General features: G+C 41.9%; 1 protein-coding gene across 1 annotated transcript in view; it reads left to right on the forward strand.

The window, feature by feature from the left end:
* LOC126266955 (facilitated trehalose transporter Tret1-2 homolog) overlaps nucleotides 1–16163 on the forward strand; it is a 44227-nt gene extending 28064 nt beyond the window's left edge. The window contains exon 4 of the mRNA XM_049971712.1: nucleotides 15822–16163. Coding sequence (XP_049827669.1) covers nucleotides 15822–16163 — 342 coding nt within the window. The remainder of the gene's footprint in view (nucleotides 1–15821) is intronic.
* Nucleotides 16164–16487: the final 324 nt, after the last annotated feature.

Below are 16487 nucleotides of genomic sequence, written 5' to 3' on the forward strand. Positions count from 1 at the left end.
ACTGTAATTGAAGGAATTCTAGTACCACCATCAATAGAATCCGTTTCAGGCCATTAAAAACACAATAACAACTGGCCTTTCAGTAACTGGTAAGAATTTAGGAAACTACTGATTTCAAAAGTAAACACGTGTCTCTCAGGCTCGCTACTAGTTCAAACGGAAAGGTAACAGTAATGTTATTACAATTCAGAGAGAAATATATCCAGGGAAATATATATAAGCGACTGGCCACCTTAAATCCGTGGTTTGATATAAATACAATACCCAGGCTGTACTTAAACAAGGACCAGCAAACTGTTTCAGTGGCGGTTAAACCTTGACAGTAGGGATCTACAACGGAATGACTCAGCATTCCAGGCCCTCGTAAACGTTAATGTGGTCGTGCGGTAGCGTTCTCGCTTCCCGCGCCCGGGTTCCCGCGTTCGATTCCTAGCGGGTCAGGGGATTTATCTCCCTCGTGATTACTGGGTGTTGTGTGATGTCCTTAGGTTAGTTAGGTTTAAGTAGTCCTAAGTTCTAGGGGACTGATGACCGTAGCTGTTAAGTCCCATAGTGGTCAGAGCCATTTGAACCATTTTTTTAAACATTAATGATCACACTACATACACCATAAAACGTTGCGTATTAAACCAATTAAAATCAACACATTGTAGGCAAGACTCAGTAGGAGTAGCGCCGGCCGCTCAAGGAAATGCAGTCAGCCCCACAGAATTCAATAGTGGATTCTTACCACAATTTACAGGGCAAGCAAGGCCCTTACCCTCTTGCTTGTTCGACAAAGCAGGCCGCCCCAAATCCCGATGCCAGGAGACATGAAGCAAGCGGAAAAACAATACCAATGGCTCCCAGTAACGTCTCTTTCCACGCTGGCGATATTTCCCACGGCGCCGTCAGCCGGGTGAACAGTCCCTTCTGGACGTGCCCTGCTTGCTGGCTCACACTGGACCCTAGCTGTCCCACACAGTTCCATAAACGCCGTCACTGCTCGGCCTCCCACAGAAAAATCACTGCCTCTTCCTCAGCTTTTCCTCTCGCTCCAGATCGGCCCTGTTATTGGCGCCAGCGCGCGCTCTGCGCACACCGCCGGAAAGATGACTCATAGCGGCGGCGGGACTGTCGCTGATCTAGCCACGCGGCTCACTAAGGAATATAACAATGCAATTACTGTGGGCATCGCTCGTCAGAAAGGTGCTATTAACCCAAGGACGCCTAAGGGGGGAGAGGGGGGGGGGGGGTTCGTTGACCACACAAATTTTTTTATGTCCGCTGCTTTTGCCCAAGTAACTTTCATACTACATATTCCCTTCGAGTTATTGTTTGTTGGCTATTTTATGAAACGTTAGTGAATATATTTTATAGAAAATTCCTGCTTTGTAAGAAAAAATAAATAAACTTATTATGGTTGCAACAACCCCCTCCCCCCTTAGGCTTTCATGCTATAGACAATTTCCCTTAGTAGGATTTCGTATTTCTCATCTCTACAAGAATACAAGTTAGTTTCTTGTTGGTTGGTATTCTTGATATTCACAACAATCGGTTTACTTTCAGAGGAAGTGATTGTTGATGTTAGACAGCTGTTATTTATCTTGTAAACTTGCAGAGAGTTAGTGCAGTTCCCAACATGTAGGCCTCCAGTAACTTTAGTGTCCTACACAGCAAAAACGAAACCAAGTAAAAACTTATTGATGTTTGGCAACAGTTCACTGTTGGAGGAGAGAAGAATAAAACCGAGATAAATGCATATTATAATACCACTAAAGGTGGAATTGATACCATTGATCAAAAGGCAAGTATGTATAGCTGCAAGAGGGGAACAAAGAGATGGCCTCTATCTGTATTTTACTCTCTCGTCGACATTTATGCTATCAATGCAACCACCATGTACATCCAGCAACATCCAAGATGGAATGAAAAGAAACACAACAAACGGAAACTTTATCCTGTGCAAGCTGGGATGGAAGTAGTCAAATTGCAGGTAGAAGAAAGAAGTACCAATGCAAGAGGGTAATCTAACCAAATTGTTCAATCAATGGAGACTATTCCACAAAAGAAAATCAAAGAAGTGACAACAGAAGCACGTCAGCCTCCTGCAGGGAAAGGTCAGTGCCATATTTGTGTAAGAAAAGCCAAAACAAAGAAGCAGAAGTACAACAATCTAAGTTAACCAAAACAGTATTGTGGACAGTGTCATAAACATGTGTGTACACACATTCAGAAAAAATTGTGAATTGTGTCTCTTGCCTTGAAGTTGAGGACTCAAAATAATCTATTGTATATGAACACATCTGTATTTTGTATTGCCATATGTCAATATTTTTACTCACTCAATCTATACTTATAACAATTAACAGCATTTATAAACCGATGCTTAAGTTAAAATACATAAACCATTTTGCTAGTTGTAATTTTTCGTCAGTAAGATTATTTAATACCTGTGGGCTCGCCGACCCCCCCCCCCCCCTTAGGCATCCAAGTTAGAAAAAAAGGCTTGGGCATCCTATGGTTAATCAAGTCACTTACCCTAAGAATAGTTCGCTCATGTAGCTATCTGGTACAGCCTGTGCGCATACAAAATGGAGATAATGGTGAACCCATCGACATGGGTGTGGGGAGTGCCATTTGACTTTAGCACAGACTCTACAAGCCAAAGGGGAACAGGCTATAGGAACTAAAATCAGCGATAGCCTTTAGATGAAATAGTTATTAAATACAGTTAAACCCGTAATTATTTACCAGTTTCGGTTAAAACCATCACCAGACTGTGGTCGGATAGTCTAACAGAGAAGCCTTTTCTTCGAAAAGTGATACTGAAGGTGTCTGTCTTCTAATGCAGCAGTCAAACATATGCACAAAGGGCCGGGTGAACTGCTCCTCACTGAAACGGAGGGAATACACCAAGCATGGCCTGCACCTGAATAGGAGGGGGAAGGACAGATTACCTGAGCACCTAGAAGAATGCGTGGGTGGTATACAAGCACATAGAGCTAAATCTCTGTGTTTTCTGGAGTCAGAGGGGCACATTTTTTATATTAGACCAGGTCATAGGCGTACAGTACGGATAGAAATTAGAAAGAATAGGACCTAAATACACGTGACAGTTTTCAGAAAAGTAAAATTGCTTTTTTTCGTCGGAATTCTAGGGGGCTGATGCACAAGATAAATGAGTTTCTTGTATGTGTACAAGATGTGGAAAATTCTGTAGTAGATGTTATGTCCATCTCTGAAAACCATGAAACTACAGGGATGGAGAACTTAAATGTAAAGGATTATAGGCTACCATCATTTTCATATAGAATGAACAAGTTGAACACAAAGTTTATAATATTGATACAGGCTGTTTTTGTGTAGAGAAACATACTTGTGAGCTGTTACTGCAGAATGTTTCTGCAGTTTATAAATACCCACTCGAAAACTTTCAACTGTTGATAAGTAATCTATATACTTTATTGAATTACCTGTCAGACATGAATGTACTGATAATAGTATGAGCCTGAAACAATTAACATATTCCAAATTATTAATGGACTAGATGATCATGAGGCACAATTAATGAGAACAAACAAATCAGTATCTTACGCCTCTGAGAAGTGACACTCGTATTAATGAAAAAAGGATAAATATTTTAGGAAGAGGTTAAAAGAGATAGTGTGTGATAAGCTCATAAGGAAAGAAATGCTAATGCGAAATTAAATATATTCCATGGTAAATTTGTGTCAATATTTCAAAGTAGCCTTCCTGAAAACTTATCCAGAAACTTCATACAACATGTGAGCCATGATAAAGAGAAAACCCATGTTTATGTAGAGGCCAGAGAAAGTCAAGACCTGACGTTACTTGAATTCTACAAAAAATTATGTAATATTTTAAGGAAAGTCATTAATATGTCCAGAAATACGCTCTTCGTAACAGAAATTAATAATACAGATAATAAGATTAAAACTCTTCGAGGTACAGTGGAATGGGAGACAGGGAAACCAATCAGTGCCCAAGATATCACAACAATTAAAGAAAATGACAATTTTATGACTAGTAATTTACAAGTTTCAAGTATCTTTACAAATTTCTTCGGAAGTGTAGCGGTTGAAATGGGATTAAATGGTTGAGTTTAAGAAGCAGAAGAATGTATTAAAAAAGTTATTCCATAAAATTGTAAGCAACTAGATGTAGAAACAACATTCTGCACTAAAGATTAATAGAATTTTAAAGCTTCCAAAACATTAAAGCTTTTGTAACGTCCTCAGTGATATATAAGATGTACCACTGGCATTACACACAGCTGGTTTGATTCATATTAAAAAAAAAAAAAAAACAGAATATAAAATATCGAAGTGAATAAATCAAACGATGTTGAAAGGGGAGAGAATTTTAGTGCGTGGGGTCAAATGCAGATGGAGTTTTAAAGATTCAATTTTGGGTCCACTCCTATTCCATATATATGTGAATGAGCTTACACTTAAGTCAGAATTGGTACTATGTGCAGACAATACTAGCGTTACCACATATCCCATTAAAGAGAAAGACAAGGAAGAGATCGTTAATGATATTTTTCAATGAATTATTATACTATTCTCTGAAAATGAACTCTCTCTCAATTTTGAGAAAATACCCTATGTTCAGCTCTGAAAAATTAATAGTCATACTAGCATCTAATGTAGCACAAGTACAGGAGGCAGTACGTGGGGTAGAATGCTCCAAAGTTTTAGATGTGCGTACTGATGAAAGCTTGAACTGAAAGAAATGTATTACTGGACTACTCACACATTAATTTTAGCTGCCTTACCTGTCATATAATCGATAAAAGTAGAAGCAAACGAATCGATCTTAGGACATATTTTGCACATTTGCAGTCAATTATATCTTCTGGATTAATTTTCTGGGATACCTCACCACTTAGAAAGTGTTAAAAGCTCATATGCACGCAGTAAGAATGATTTGTGGTTTTTACCCAGGGTCACCATGTAGACACATCTTTATGAACCTATACGTTGTAATTGCACCATCGCAGTACATATATTCGCTAATGATGGTTTTAAATCTAACTTAAAGTCATTTCTCCTTAACGTCTCTCTTTTCCATGGACGAATTTTCATTTAAAAACTGATAGCCTATATTCAGTGGCATCATTAGGATCAAAAACTATGTTCACTAATGGTGGCACTGATCACGTCCAAGTGTCCTATAAACTGACTCTTTCCACACAATTTCGATAAAAGAATAGTTAAAATGACATACGGAACATGTGAGTAACTAACTATCAGTGATGACCTGAGAGACTTTCAGGAAATGCAAGGTCGCTACAGGTGCCGCCAGGTACTCCCAGTTACACTCATAGATACAGAGTTCACTTTGGTGAATTGTACTTCTGAGCACATTCTTGTTATGAAACTGATAAGTAATTACAAACAATCACGATTTGGATTGTATTCAACGACTATTTTTTCATAATTTAGAACAAACATGACACGTAAAGAGATAAAGCACTTTTAAACCAGAACCACAAGAAAACAAGGGACACGGTACATAATGATTGAGAGACATACGGAATTGCGTATGCAACAAGGAAACAGGGCCCATACGGTAATGTCAGCGGCAGTAACACTGTGGTCTTCTGCGCTTCAGTTTAGAATGGTGCTAAATATGTGAGCTTATACAAAAGAATAAATTATACACATCTAAAAAAGTTAAAAAATATTTGATTCAGTACATAAAATACTTAGGTCACTTTATCTTAACGTTACATATTAATGCATTGTCATTGAGATGAAAATAATGTGTCAACGTCACATTTTTGTAGTCGCTGTCACAGATAGACAACAATGGGGCAAGGTTATGTATAATTTGCAAGTTTCATAGACACCAATTTCAAGTGGCGGATATATATTGTAGCATTAATTTCAAAATTACAGTGCTGCTTGTACTAAAATGAGGTGATAAGAATAAACAATATTCAAAGAGTGGAAGTTCTAAGCAGAAGCCAAGTATTCCATATTCCAAGAAATCTTCAGTAATGTTATTTATTATTATTAACTAGCTGAGTACCTGGAACTGCTCCGGTATGTATGAGTATTTATTCCAATTTTCTGTTAGTCTACATCGTCTTTTGTCTCTTTCTGTCCATCTCATCCCAGTCTCTACCATCCCCTTCTCCCCCATCTCTATCCTCTCCTCGTAACCTCTCTATATCCAGTTCCTCCTCCCCCCTCTCTGAGACTGCTCCTCCTCCTCTCTCTGACCATTTGCTCCTCCCTCCCTTTCTTAAGCTACTATTTACCCCACTGAGCACTTCCCCTACTGCTCCCTCCATATCCTCCTCAATCCCTGTATCTCTCCCTCCCCCCCCCCCTCTTGCCCAACTCTGTCTCCATCATACATGTGTCCTTGTTTTCCTTTCTACTGTCTGTCTGTCCATCTCTTCCTATCCCCTTCTCTCTCCGCGTTAGGACGTTGCTGGTTCTTACCCTCTTTCCAGACTGTAAATAATATGAGCAACAAGTCCGGTTGAAATCGATAGACCGGTTTACAAGGAGTATTTTATCCACGGATTTGCTCACATATGTTCATGTCACCTGTATTTGACATATATTTAATATATTTCTTATATAACTGTACACATATTTCATTTGTATCTCTAGTGAATTTCGACCTGCAATTTCGTATACACGAAGGTCGATGTGTATGATGTCACATCTGCTGAAGAAAAGTCGTACAATGATATAATTTAGGAGGTACATTTAGGGCCTATGTGGAATCTGTCTGTGAAATGTGTTGCAAGTAGAGTTAGTGGGATGAAAGTAATAAGTTTAAACGGCATGTATAAAGCTGTAGTTTTTCACGCATTTAAGTTTTTATGATGCCTGATCTCCTGAGCTTCGTGTCGTAAGATGATACAGTTTTGCAGATACATTTGAGAGATATTATTTGAGAAAGTGACACGTAAACAGTTACTAGTAAAGAAGTAATAAAATGCCATACCCGATGCAGTAGTTTTACTGCACGAAAAGTTAAAATGGGAAAAGCGATAACTTTTTATTTTCCTTTCATCATTTTGTTTGGTTTGTCAACGAGTAAAAGAGTGGAGTTATCAGTGCTCACTCTCGAATATATGTTGAACAAATTCTGGGTATTCGCATGTCGAGGTTTAGACTTCTTTTTCATCCCCCATTCCCATCCTTTGACAAGTAGTTGGCTTTTAGCCCCAAAGGTATTCTCTCCAGACAGTTAGTGATATTTTTACCAAACTGGTCTGATATCGGTCCCCCGACTTAGGAGGAGATGAGCAACATACTGTACATGCATACTCAGATTCATATGAGGACTGTACAGTCACATTAATGCGATCACCTGTCAGAAGCATGAATAACCACCTATCCCAGCGTGCCGGAAGAAAGTCAGTGACGTTCTGGAAGATATCAACAGGGACGTGGAGGCATGTCGACTCCAGTGACGAGGCCATGCTCCAAAGAGAGCGATCAAGGTGGTTTCATAAACTCCCAATTGGCTTTAAATCCGGAGAACTTGCTGGCCAGGGGAGTACCGTAAGTTCAATCTGGCGCTCTTCGAAACGTGAACGTACAATAGGAACTGTGTGACAAGTTGCACTGTCCATCTGGTAGATACCGTCGTGTCGAGGAAAAACAAACTGCATGTAGAGGTGAACATAGTCCCCAAGGATTACCTGTTTTTATCCATTGTGCCTCCCAGAATGACGAGATTGTCCAGTGAATGCCTGGAAAATATTTTTCAGATCATAACGCTCCCTCCTCTGGCAGGGTCACTAACGACGATTGTTGCAGCGCCGTACACGCCAATGGCCATCTGTCCGATGGAGCATAAAACGTGATTAATCTGAATCCTGTTGTTCGGGAATGACGAAGGTTGCTGATATGGGAAAAGAATGTTTTTCCGTGATATTATTCTTGAGCTCGACAGGTAATGCGATTTTATTGATCAACATGTGACTTGCATTAGTAAATTTTCCCTACCATATGATGGTTATTTGTCGAAGCTGATAGTAAAAACATAAAATGTTTTAATGCACCCCAATGTGATGAGTTAACTCAACCATCTGAAAAAGCCCCCTGTCACCACTCAGTGGTCGTCCAACTGCGGTACAGCCTTGAAAATTCCACCTTCATCGCCGATGAACAGCTGCCAGCTTAGGTGCACGCACCATGTGAATGTTGTGGATGGAGGCCGTAACGTTCTTTGAACGGTAGTTGAGGACATACTTTTGGTAGCCCCTTGGTTCGTCTAGGCGCTCAGTTTCTCAACTGTTGGACGTACGAGTTGGGACCCAAAAGACACCGGATTGTTGTAATAAAAAATTTATTGATGAACCTTTTTACAAAATTACTTCAGTCACCTTCAAAATACTCTCCATTACATGCGACGCACTGCTCAAGTCTCTTTTTCCCACTGTTGGAAGCATGTTTGGAACTCTTCAAGTTTGATATTGTCCAGTGCCCTTTGCGAAGCTGTTTTTACCGCCTCCACATCGTCATAACGCTTCCCTTTTAGCGTTTTTTTAATTCGTGGAAATAGGAAAAAGTCTCACGGGGCTAGGTCCGGCGAATACGGAGCGTGGGGAACGACAGACCACCTCTAAGATACCAAACAGTGGTCACGCGTAAGGCAGTGTGTGCTGGAGCGTTGTCGTGATGCAGAAACCAGTCACCTGATCGCCAAAGTTCCGGGCGTTTCCTCCTCACATCCTCTCGCAAACGCCTTAAAACATCCAAATAAAAGTGCTGGTTAACAGTCTGGCCAAGGGATACGAATTCCCGATGCACAATTCCACGAACATAGAAAAAGACAATGGTCATCGTCTTCACATTTGACCTCACTTGCCTTGCTTTCTTTGGTCTGGGCGAGTTGGGACTCCTCCACTGGTTTGCCCTTGCTTGGTTTCTGAGTCATACCCGTAACACCAACTCTCATCCCCTGTAATGACTTTGTTCAAGAAGTTTGGATCACGTGCAATCTCTGTTTTCAAGTCCTGACACACATTCATGCGGATGGTTTTTTGCTCCTTTGTGAGAAGGAGGAGAAGAAATTTAGTACCAACACTTCTCATGTGCAAATCGTCACTCAAAATTCGCTGGCACGAGCTCCAACTGATTCCTGTGTTTGCCGAAATTTGGTCGATCGTTTGGCGACGATCCTTGTTGATGTTTTGGCGCATCTTTTCAGTGTTCTCCTCATTTCGCGATGTTGAAGGGCGTCCAGAACGAGCTTGGTCTTCAACACACATCTCACCACGTTTAAAGCGCCCAAACCACTCGAAAACCTGTGTGCGGCTCCTAGCGTCCTCCTGGAAAGCTTCCTGAAGCATTTGGTGTGTCTATGTTGCAGTTGTTCAAAGCAGGAAACAAAATTTCACACACTCTTTGTTATTTTAAAGTTGCCATAACGACTTCGCAGAGGTAACCGCCAACAGTCAGAGAAACACAATACAACACTTGCACGTTCAGCTCTACACTGACGCCGTCTGCGCAGCTGTTTCATGAAGGGCTCTACTAACACCATCTAGTGTGAGAACCCTGTACTACGTCTACGAGTGGCAGCGCCCTCGGAGGCCGGTTTCTTTTGGGTCCCCCCTCGTATGTCTGCCCATTAAATATTTCCACGGCCGTCGTTCACCCCGTCATCTACGGCCCCTGATGCAGCACAGTTACGTCGGCGCCGTTTCTGGATAGCACCATTTGGCATGCGCCGTGTGCTTCAACCATGGCTGCACGTGACTCGGAAGCCACTATTCATGCTCTTTTGGACGTCAAATAAATTGTTCCGTTCCGCGTAACGACAGCGAGTGTACTTTCTCACTATATTTAAACCCCCTACTGCGAGTGCGGTCATCTGGCATATGTGAGCGGTTATTGCACGTTCACGTCGAACTTTTTCGGCGCTGGTCATACTAACGTGCGTGGGCCGTCTACAAAGAGCATTAAAAAGTCCCCATTCTAAGACCTTACAGTCCAGAATAAGTATCCCAGTCAGGCAAAATCGTGTGTTGACTTCATTTCAGCGTTACGTTATTTGGGATCTAGCGACGTGCGTTCTCATGAAGCAGTAACACCCCTTGGCTCCTTTTCCCCTGAAATTTTGCCTTAACTGCGAGCCGTAGTTTCTCCCCCGGTACGCAGTACCTTTCCCCACTGATGGAAACATCAGGTTTCTTCAAATCAATGAGCAATGGGCCTACCAGGTCGACCGGCGTCTCGTGTTGTATCGTGGCCAGTAACAAACTTCGGGCAGTATTTCACAATGGTGGTTTTCGACAGACATGCTGTCTGTTACACATTCTTCATTCTCTGAAAGATGTCTGCCGGTGTTTATCCTTTGGTAACCAATATAAAATAGCACGCTGTTCCTCCTTGGACGCACTTGGTAATAACGTTGCCATAGTCCACGCCTCCGCATTTGTCGCACACACGTTGGAAAGACACGAATCCCTTGCCTACATATCGGAGCTTATACAGGATGAGTCACCTAACGTTACCGCTGGATATATTTCGTAAACCACATCAAATACTGACGAACCGATTCCACAGACCGAACGTGAGGAGAGGGGCTAGTGTAATTGTTTAATACAAACCATACAAAAATGCACGGAAGTATGTTTTTTAACACAAACCTACGTTTTTTTTAAAATGGAACATATAAACAAATACGTAATCAGTGCCGTTTGTTGCATTGTAAAATGACGCTTCAAACCTCCGACGTTCAGTTGTGTGTTGTAACAAACACGGGCCACGGTCGGCGAGCAGCATCTGTAGGGACATGTTTATGATGACGACTGTGTTTACGAGTGTGGCTGTAGTGCACTGTTGTGGTTTGGTCTAGCTGTCGGAGTGTCTGCATGTAGCGCTTGCTGCTATTGTTATTGTGCATCCATCTCCGCACGCAGACCAACTGTAGTACACCGTGTTACCAGAGGTCTGTGATAGTGGAATGTTGTAGGAACTGTGACCATAGTGTATTCGAACTCTGAAAAGGCGGAGACGATACTCATCTATGGCGAGTGTCGACGAAATGCAGCTGAAGCCTGCATGGTGTATGCAGAACGGTATCCGGACAGAGAGCATCCAACGTGCCGCACATTGCAAAACATCTATCGCCAACTGTATGCAACAGGTATGGTCGTAGCACGCAAACGGGTCCGTAACAGGTCCGTCACAGGAGAAGTGGGTGCAGTTAGTGTGTTAGCTGCTGTTGCCATGAACCCACACATGAGTACACGGGACATTGCGAGAGCCAGTGGACTGAGCCAAAGTAGTGTCATGAGCATACTGCATCGTCACCGCTTTCATCAGTTTCATGTGTCGTTACATCAGCAATTACATGGTGATGACTTTAATCATCGAGTGCAATTCTGTCAATGGGCATTAACAGAGAATACGTTGCAGTTCTACCTGTTTACCGATGAAGCGGGTTTCACAAACCACGGGGCAGTGAATCTACGGAACATGCATTACTGGTCCGTGGACAATCCTCGCTGGCTCAGACAGGTAGAGCGACAGCGACTGTGGACTGTAAATGTATGGTGCGGAATCATTGGCGACCACCTCATTGGTCCTCACTTCATTGCAGGGGCCCAAACAGCTGCAACATACATCGCGTTTCTACAGAATGACCTGCCAACGTTGCTCGAAAATGTCCAACTGGAAACGCGTCGGCGTATGTGGTATCAGCATGATGGTGCACCTGCACATTCTGCAATTAACACTAGGCTGACCTTGACAGGATGTTCGACGGGCGTTTCATAGGACGTGGAGGATGCATAAATTGGCCAGCCCGTTCTCCTGATCTTCCACCTCTGGACTTCTTTCTGTGGGGTACGTTAAAGGAGAATGTGTACCGTGATGTGCCTTCAACCCCAGAGGATATGAAACAACGTATTGTGGCTGCCTGCGGAGATGTAGTGCTGCGTGTACGACATTCATTACGCCAGAGATTGCAATTGTGTGCAGCAAATGATGGCCACCACATTGAACATCTATTGGCCTGACATGTCGGGACACACTCTATTCCACTCCGTAATTGAAAACGGAAACCAAGTGTGTACGTGTACCTCACCCCTCATGGTAATGCACATGTGCGTCAGTGAAAAAGGCCAATAAAATGGTGTTAGCATGTGGACGTAATGTGCTGTTCCCGTCTCTTCTGTAGCTAAGGTCCATCACCGTTCCCTTTGGATCCCTACGTAATTCGGTGCTCTCCGATACACACGATCGAACAGCGGAGGAGTGGTACTCAAGCGTCAACTTTAGGTTACAATATCTCAGGATGTAATTAACACTTTACAATGCAACGAACGGCACTGATTACGTATTTGTTTATATGTTCAGATGTGCTAACAAGACTAACGGGGTTCCATTTAAAAAAAAACGTAGGTTTGTGTTAAAAAACATACTTCCGTGCATTTTTTTATGGTTTGTATTAACCAATTACACTAGCCCCCCTCCTCACGTTCGGTCTGTGGAATCGATTCGTCAGTATTTGATGTGGTTTACGAAATATATCCAGCGGTAATGTTAGGTGACTCACCCTGTACACACTCGTCGAAATCTTGCTACGTTGCATACACGCTTCATCAGCACCCTCAAACGTAAACTAGTGATGCCCTTCTTACCTACGCACATACATCCACCCATTCTTATAACATGTATGGACTCCCAAAAGATAAAAGAGAAAATGACTTGGGAGCCAGCATAACAAATAACAACAATAAACACCTTCTATCAGAACAAAATAAATGGTTATGACCATAGCCTTGTTGTAGTATAAAAGTGAACGGTAAGTGACAGTAGTTTTAATAGTATCGTGATGGAAAACAGTGCCATAGTTCAATGATAAATATTTATTTATGAGCCAACTAGTTTCACAGCATTAGAGGCACATCTTCGGCGATACATTATGTATATAAACAAGAGCAAAACGTATAAACATCATGTTTTGGCTAAAATGAACTTGAACTGTTCACAAAAGAAAATTATTTATTCATTTATTTCAGCGATAGCCAATACACCACCAAACATTCTCTGTCCAATTGTACTAAAATTGTTTGACTGTAAAGAGGTCGACAGTGAAGTAAAAATACGGCAGACTGTAGAGACATCATTTCGATAAAGAAAAGTTAGAATAAGAACAAAGCGATAAACCAGAGGGATGTAAAAGAATAAAACAAATTATATGTGGGATAATGAAACCTATGTTAAACTGGTAAGCTAAAGTAGATCTAAAAAAAAGAGTCTTCATAGTTTTAAAATAGATTACGAAAGCCAAATCTAGGTGAAATGCTATTTACAGAGTTGACCGTCATCTAGATAAAGAAATGACCCGGGAAATGGAAAATTAAAAGTATTATGCAGGGTGAACATTAGCAAAACCGACAAACTGCAGGGGTGCTGCTGACTGGAAATGGAGGAAAAGGGGTCCTAAGAACATGTGTCAGGAAATGCATCTTTGCCACGATAGGTGCTACTGCCGAATGAAATTTCCTCTGACATGTGCCATATGTTCCTTGTCTGTTGCAGGCTGTGTGACGGACGCAGCGTACTGTAAGCAGCAGAATGGTTCATTATTCATGTCGGGAACAAGCCGAGATCGAAACGGTCGAAAGGCAGCTCTGTTATACCAAAACAAGTTCCCTCACACAACCGCATCACACATAATTTCAAGTCATTTTTGGGCGTTTGTGTGATAATGGGTCCTTTCAAAAAGACGTACTGTACGTATACCGTATTTGGCAGGCAGGATATTGAGACGAAACCTGGTACAAGTTCCAGGCAAATGGCCCGCCAACGTGGTGCAAGCCAAAGTACGATTACATGTATTATGCATCACAACATACAAGCGTAAGGACTATCAGCAGCGGATTTCCCTCTACCGGAAGGATTTTATGGACAGTTTTTGCACCAGATCATCACAAATCTGGGATTTATGCAGTCAGCCCTCTTTACCGGCGGAGTAAGAATCTGCATAACCGTCATCTGACGGCTACAGGGAATCTTTGGGGAATGGTCGAGGCGCCTCATCAGCATCGATTCAGCATCTATGTGTGGGCAGGAATTTTTGACGACCACATACTTTGACCTGTTATTACTCCTGAACGCCTCAGCGGAGGAACATACGTGTACTTCCTGCGGAAGCCTGGTCTGCTTGAGAATGTGCCTTTGGTAGTACAAGTTATGTGGTGTCTGCATGACGGAGCACCAACCTACTTCCACATTGCAGTTCGTTGACACCTCAGCAACATCTTCCTTGGACGTTGCGTAGGACATGGAGGCCCTGTAGCATGGTCTACTACGCCACCGGACTCACGCACCCGGAATTCCTACCTGTCGGGGCATCGGAAACGCTTTGTGTATGCTGGACCAGTCCCTGATGTGCAGGCCCTAAAGCAGTGTCTTTCACAACGCCTTTGACTCTATCCGGAGAGCAGTCGGAACGCTCGAGAGAGTGCAGCAATCCACGATGTGACGTGTGATCACGTGCACTGCATCCCATGCAGGTCGCTTTGAACATCTGTTGTGTCGTGGGTGTGATGCAGCTCTGTCCTGTTTCCGGGATTATTTGTTATGCACGCACACTGTACGTGTCTGGACACATGTTCATAGGACATTGTTTGCTCCATTTCCAATCAAGAATCAGTCCCTGTGGTTACCAAGACTGCAACTGAGCTGAACCAGAGATGGTAGTGATAAGGAAAACGGGCGCATGCTCAGAACGTGTACACAAGGAGGCGACATGGGAACAATATCATAAAATATGGCACAGTAATTTGGGTAGCATCTATATAAGTAATTTTACAAGTGAAAGGTAGAAGAACGTAAGGTATAATAGTTACCAGAAGACACAAAAAGCGCTCCCAATGCGTACACTCAACGGTTGGAGTTGCGTCATTGCAGTGTTTTAACTGACTATGATTGCTAGTACATATATTCTACTCCCTATTTCAAACCGTGTGTGGCAATCATCACTGAAATCACTGTACTCCACTCTGCCGTTTCCTTGATTGACCTCTAGTATTGTCATTATTGTTATGTGGGTTATACATCACCATTTATGTAATTCCTGCCCCTAAAGCTGTTTTTAACAAACTTGTACATATTTGTTATTTTATAATTGTATTCCACTACGCATTCCTTTTTTCAAAAACTATATTCTGAAAGCGATTCTTTCTCATTCAATCAACAAAACGCTAGAAGCTCTTTGAACAATCGCTTCGTATGTAAATCTGCCTCCAGTGGCACTAAAGCAATATTACAAATTAATCAAACTCTTGAGACAGACTGGAATACTTCTTAATTAAATACACAGTGAAACAATTGCCTGAAAATTACAAAAGAAATCAGTGACAAAAATCAATACTTAATCTATTCGCCTAACAATGGTTTCCCTTAAGAATTCAACTCCTATCATTATCAAAATTACCGTCTGCTGCTATGCACATACACAAACCCTTTTCTTTAAATTAGTAAGCGCGCTGCAAATTATCCCAAGAGAGTATTGCGAACTCTCAGTATGCCCAAGGGTTCAATGAAATAAAGTGTTAAAGTGGAATAAGAAATATAGAAAAATGATTTTTTTTAAAAAACATTAGGAGCAGTCATGGACCCAAGAACTAAAAGAAACGTTTAATGCAAAATTCATTTAATAAAATCTATGCTCATCTTTAGTTACTCATCATATTCACCTGTGAATCGCCAACAATAGTTCCTGTAATTTATATTTTGCAGAATATTGAGTTGTCAAGGGATATAAAAGTCCTTTACATTTGAACTGTAGCATTATGCTAAAAAGAACTTAATATGTTTCAGCTATGTAGCAGTGGTGCGTCAGGGCCAATTGGATCCCTGCTCACAGGAGAGGTGTTCCACGTGTCTGTTAAGGCCATCTGCCTGACGTTATACAGCACAACAACAGCTCTCTATGGCTTTGTCCTGAAGAAGCTGTTCCAAGTGGTATCGGACGGCCTGGGCGCTTACTACTCTTTCTGGGCGTTCTCTTTCATGTGCTTTGTCTGTGCAGTGTACATGTACAAGCTGCTGCCCGAAACAAGAGGAAAGACCTTTGCAGAGATCAACGACGATATGGAAAACATCACCGTTGGACACGCTGACGATGACAATAAGAATTCAACGAAGACAGGTTCTGGCTGAAAGTTAAAAAGAGCTAGATCATGTACCTACGTTAATGACGCAGCAATGAAGTAATATACTGCGTTCCACTTCATACCTAATACATCACGAGCAACAACTCTGAAGGGAAGGACGAACTGAATCCGTTTCCATTAAAGAAACACCTTGAAATGCCGTACAGACAAACCTGGTGCATGTTTTGTAGAAACGCAAAGTGTGTGACGTTTCACAAAAAGTTGTTGGATGATGTTATTCTCATAATAGACAGTGCATCGTTCACCAATCTTTGTATTGTAAGTTTGACTACTATAGCTTCTGTGTACGTAATATAATTTATCAGAGCCG

The sequence above is a fragment of the Schistocerca gregaria genome, chromosome 1, assembly GCF_023897955.1.
Source record: "Schistocerca gregaria isolate iqSchGreg1 chromosome 1, iqSchGreg1.2, whole genome shotgun sequence".
NCBI lineage: Eukaryota > Metazoa > Arthropoda > Insecta > Orthoptera > Acrididae > Schistocerca > Schistocerca gregaria.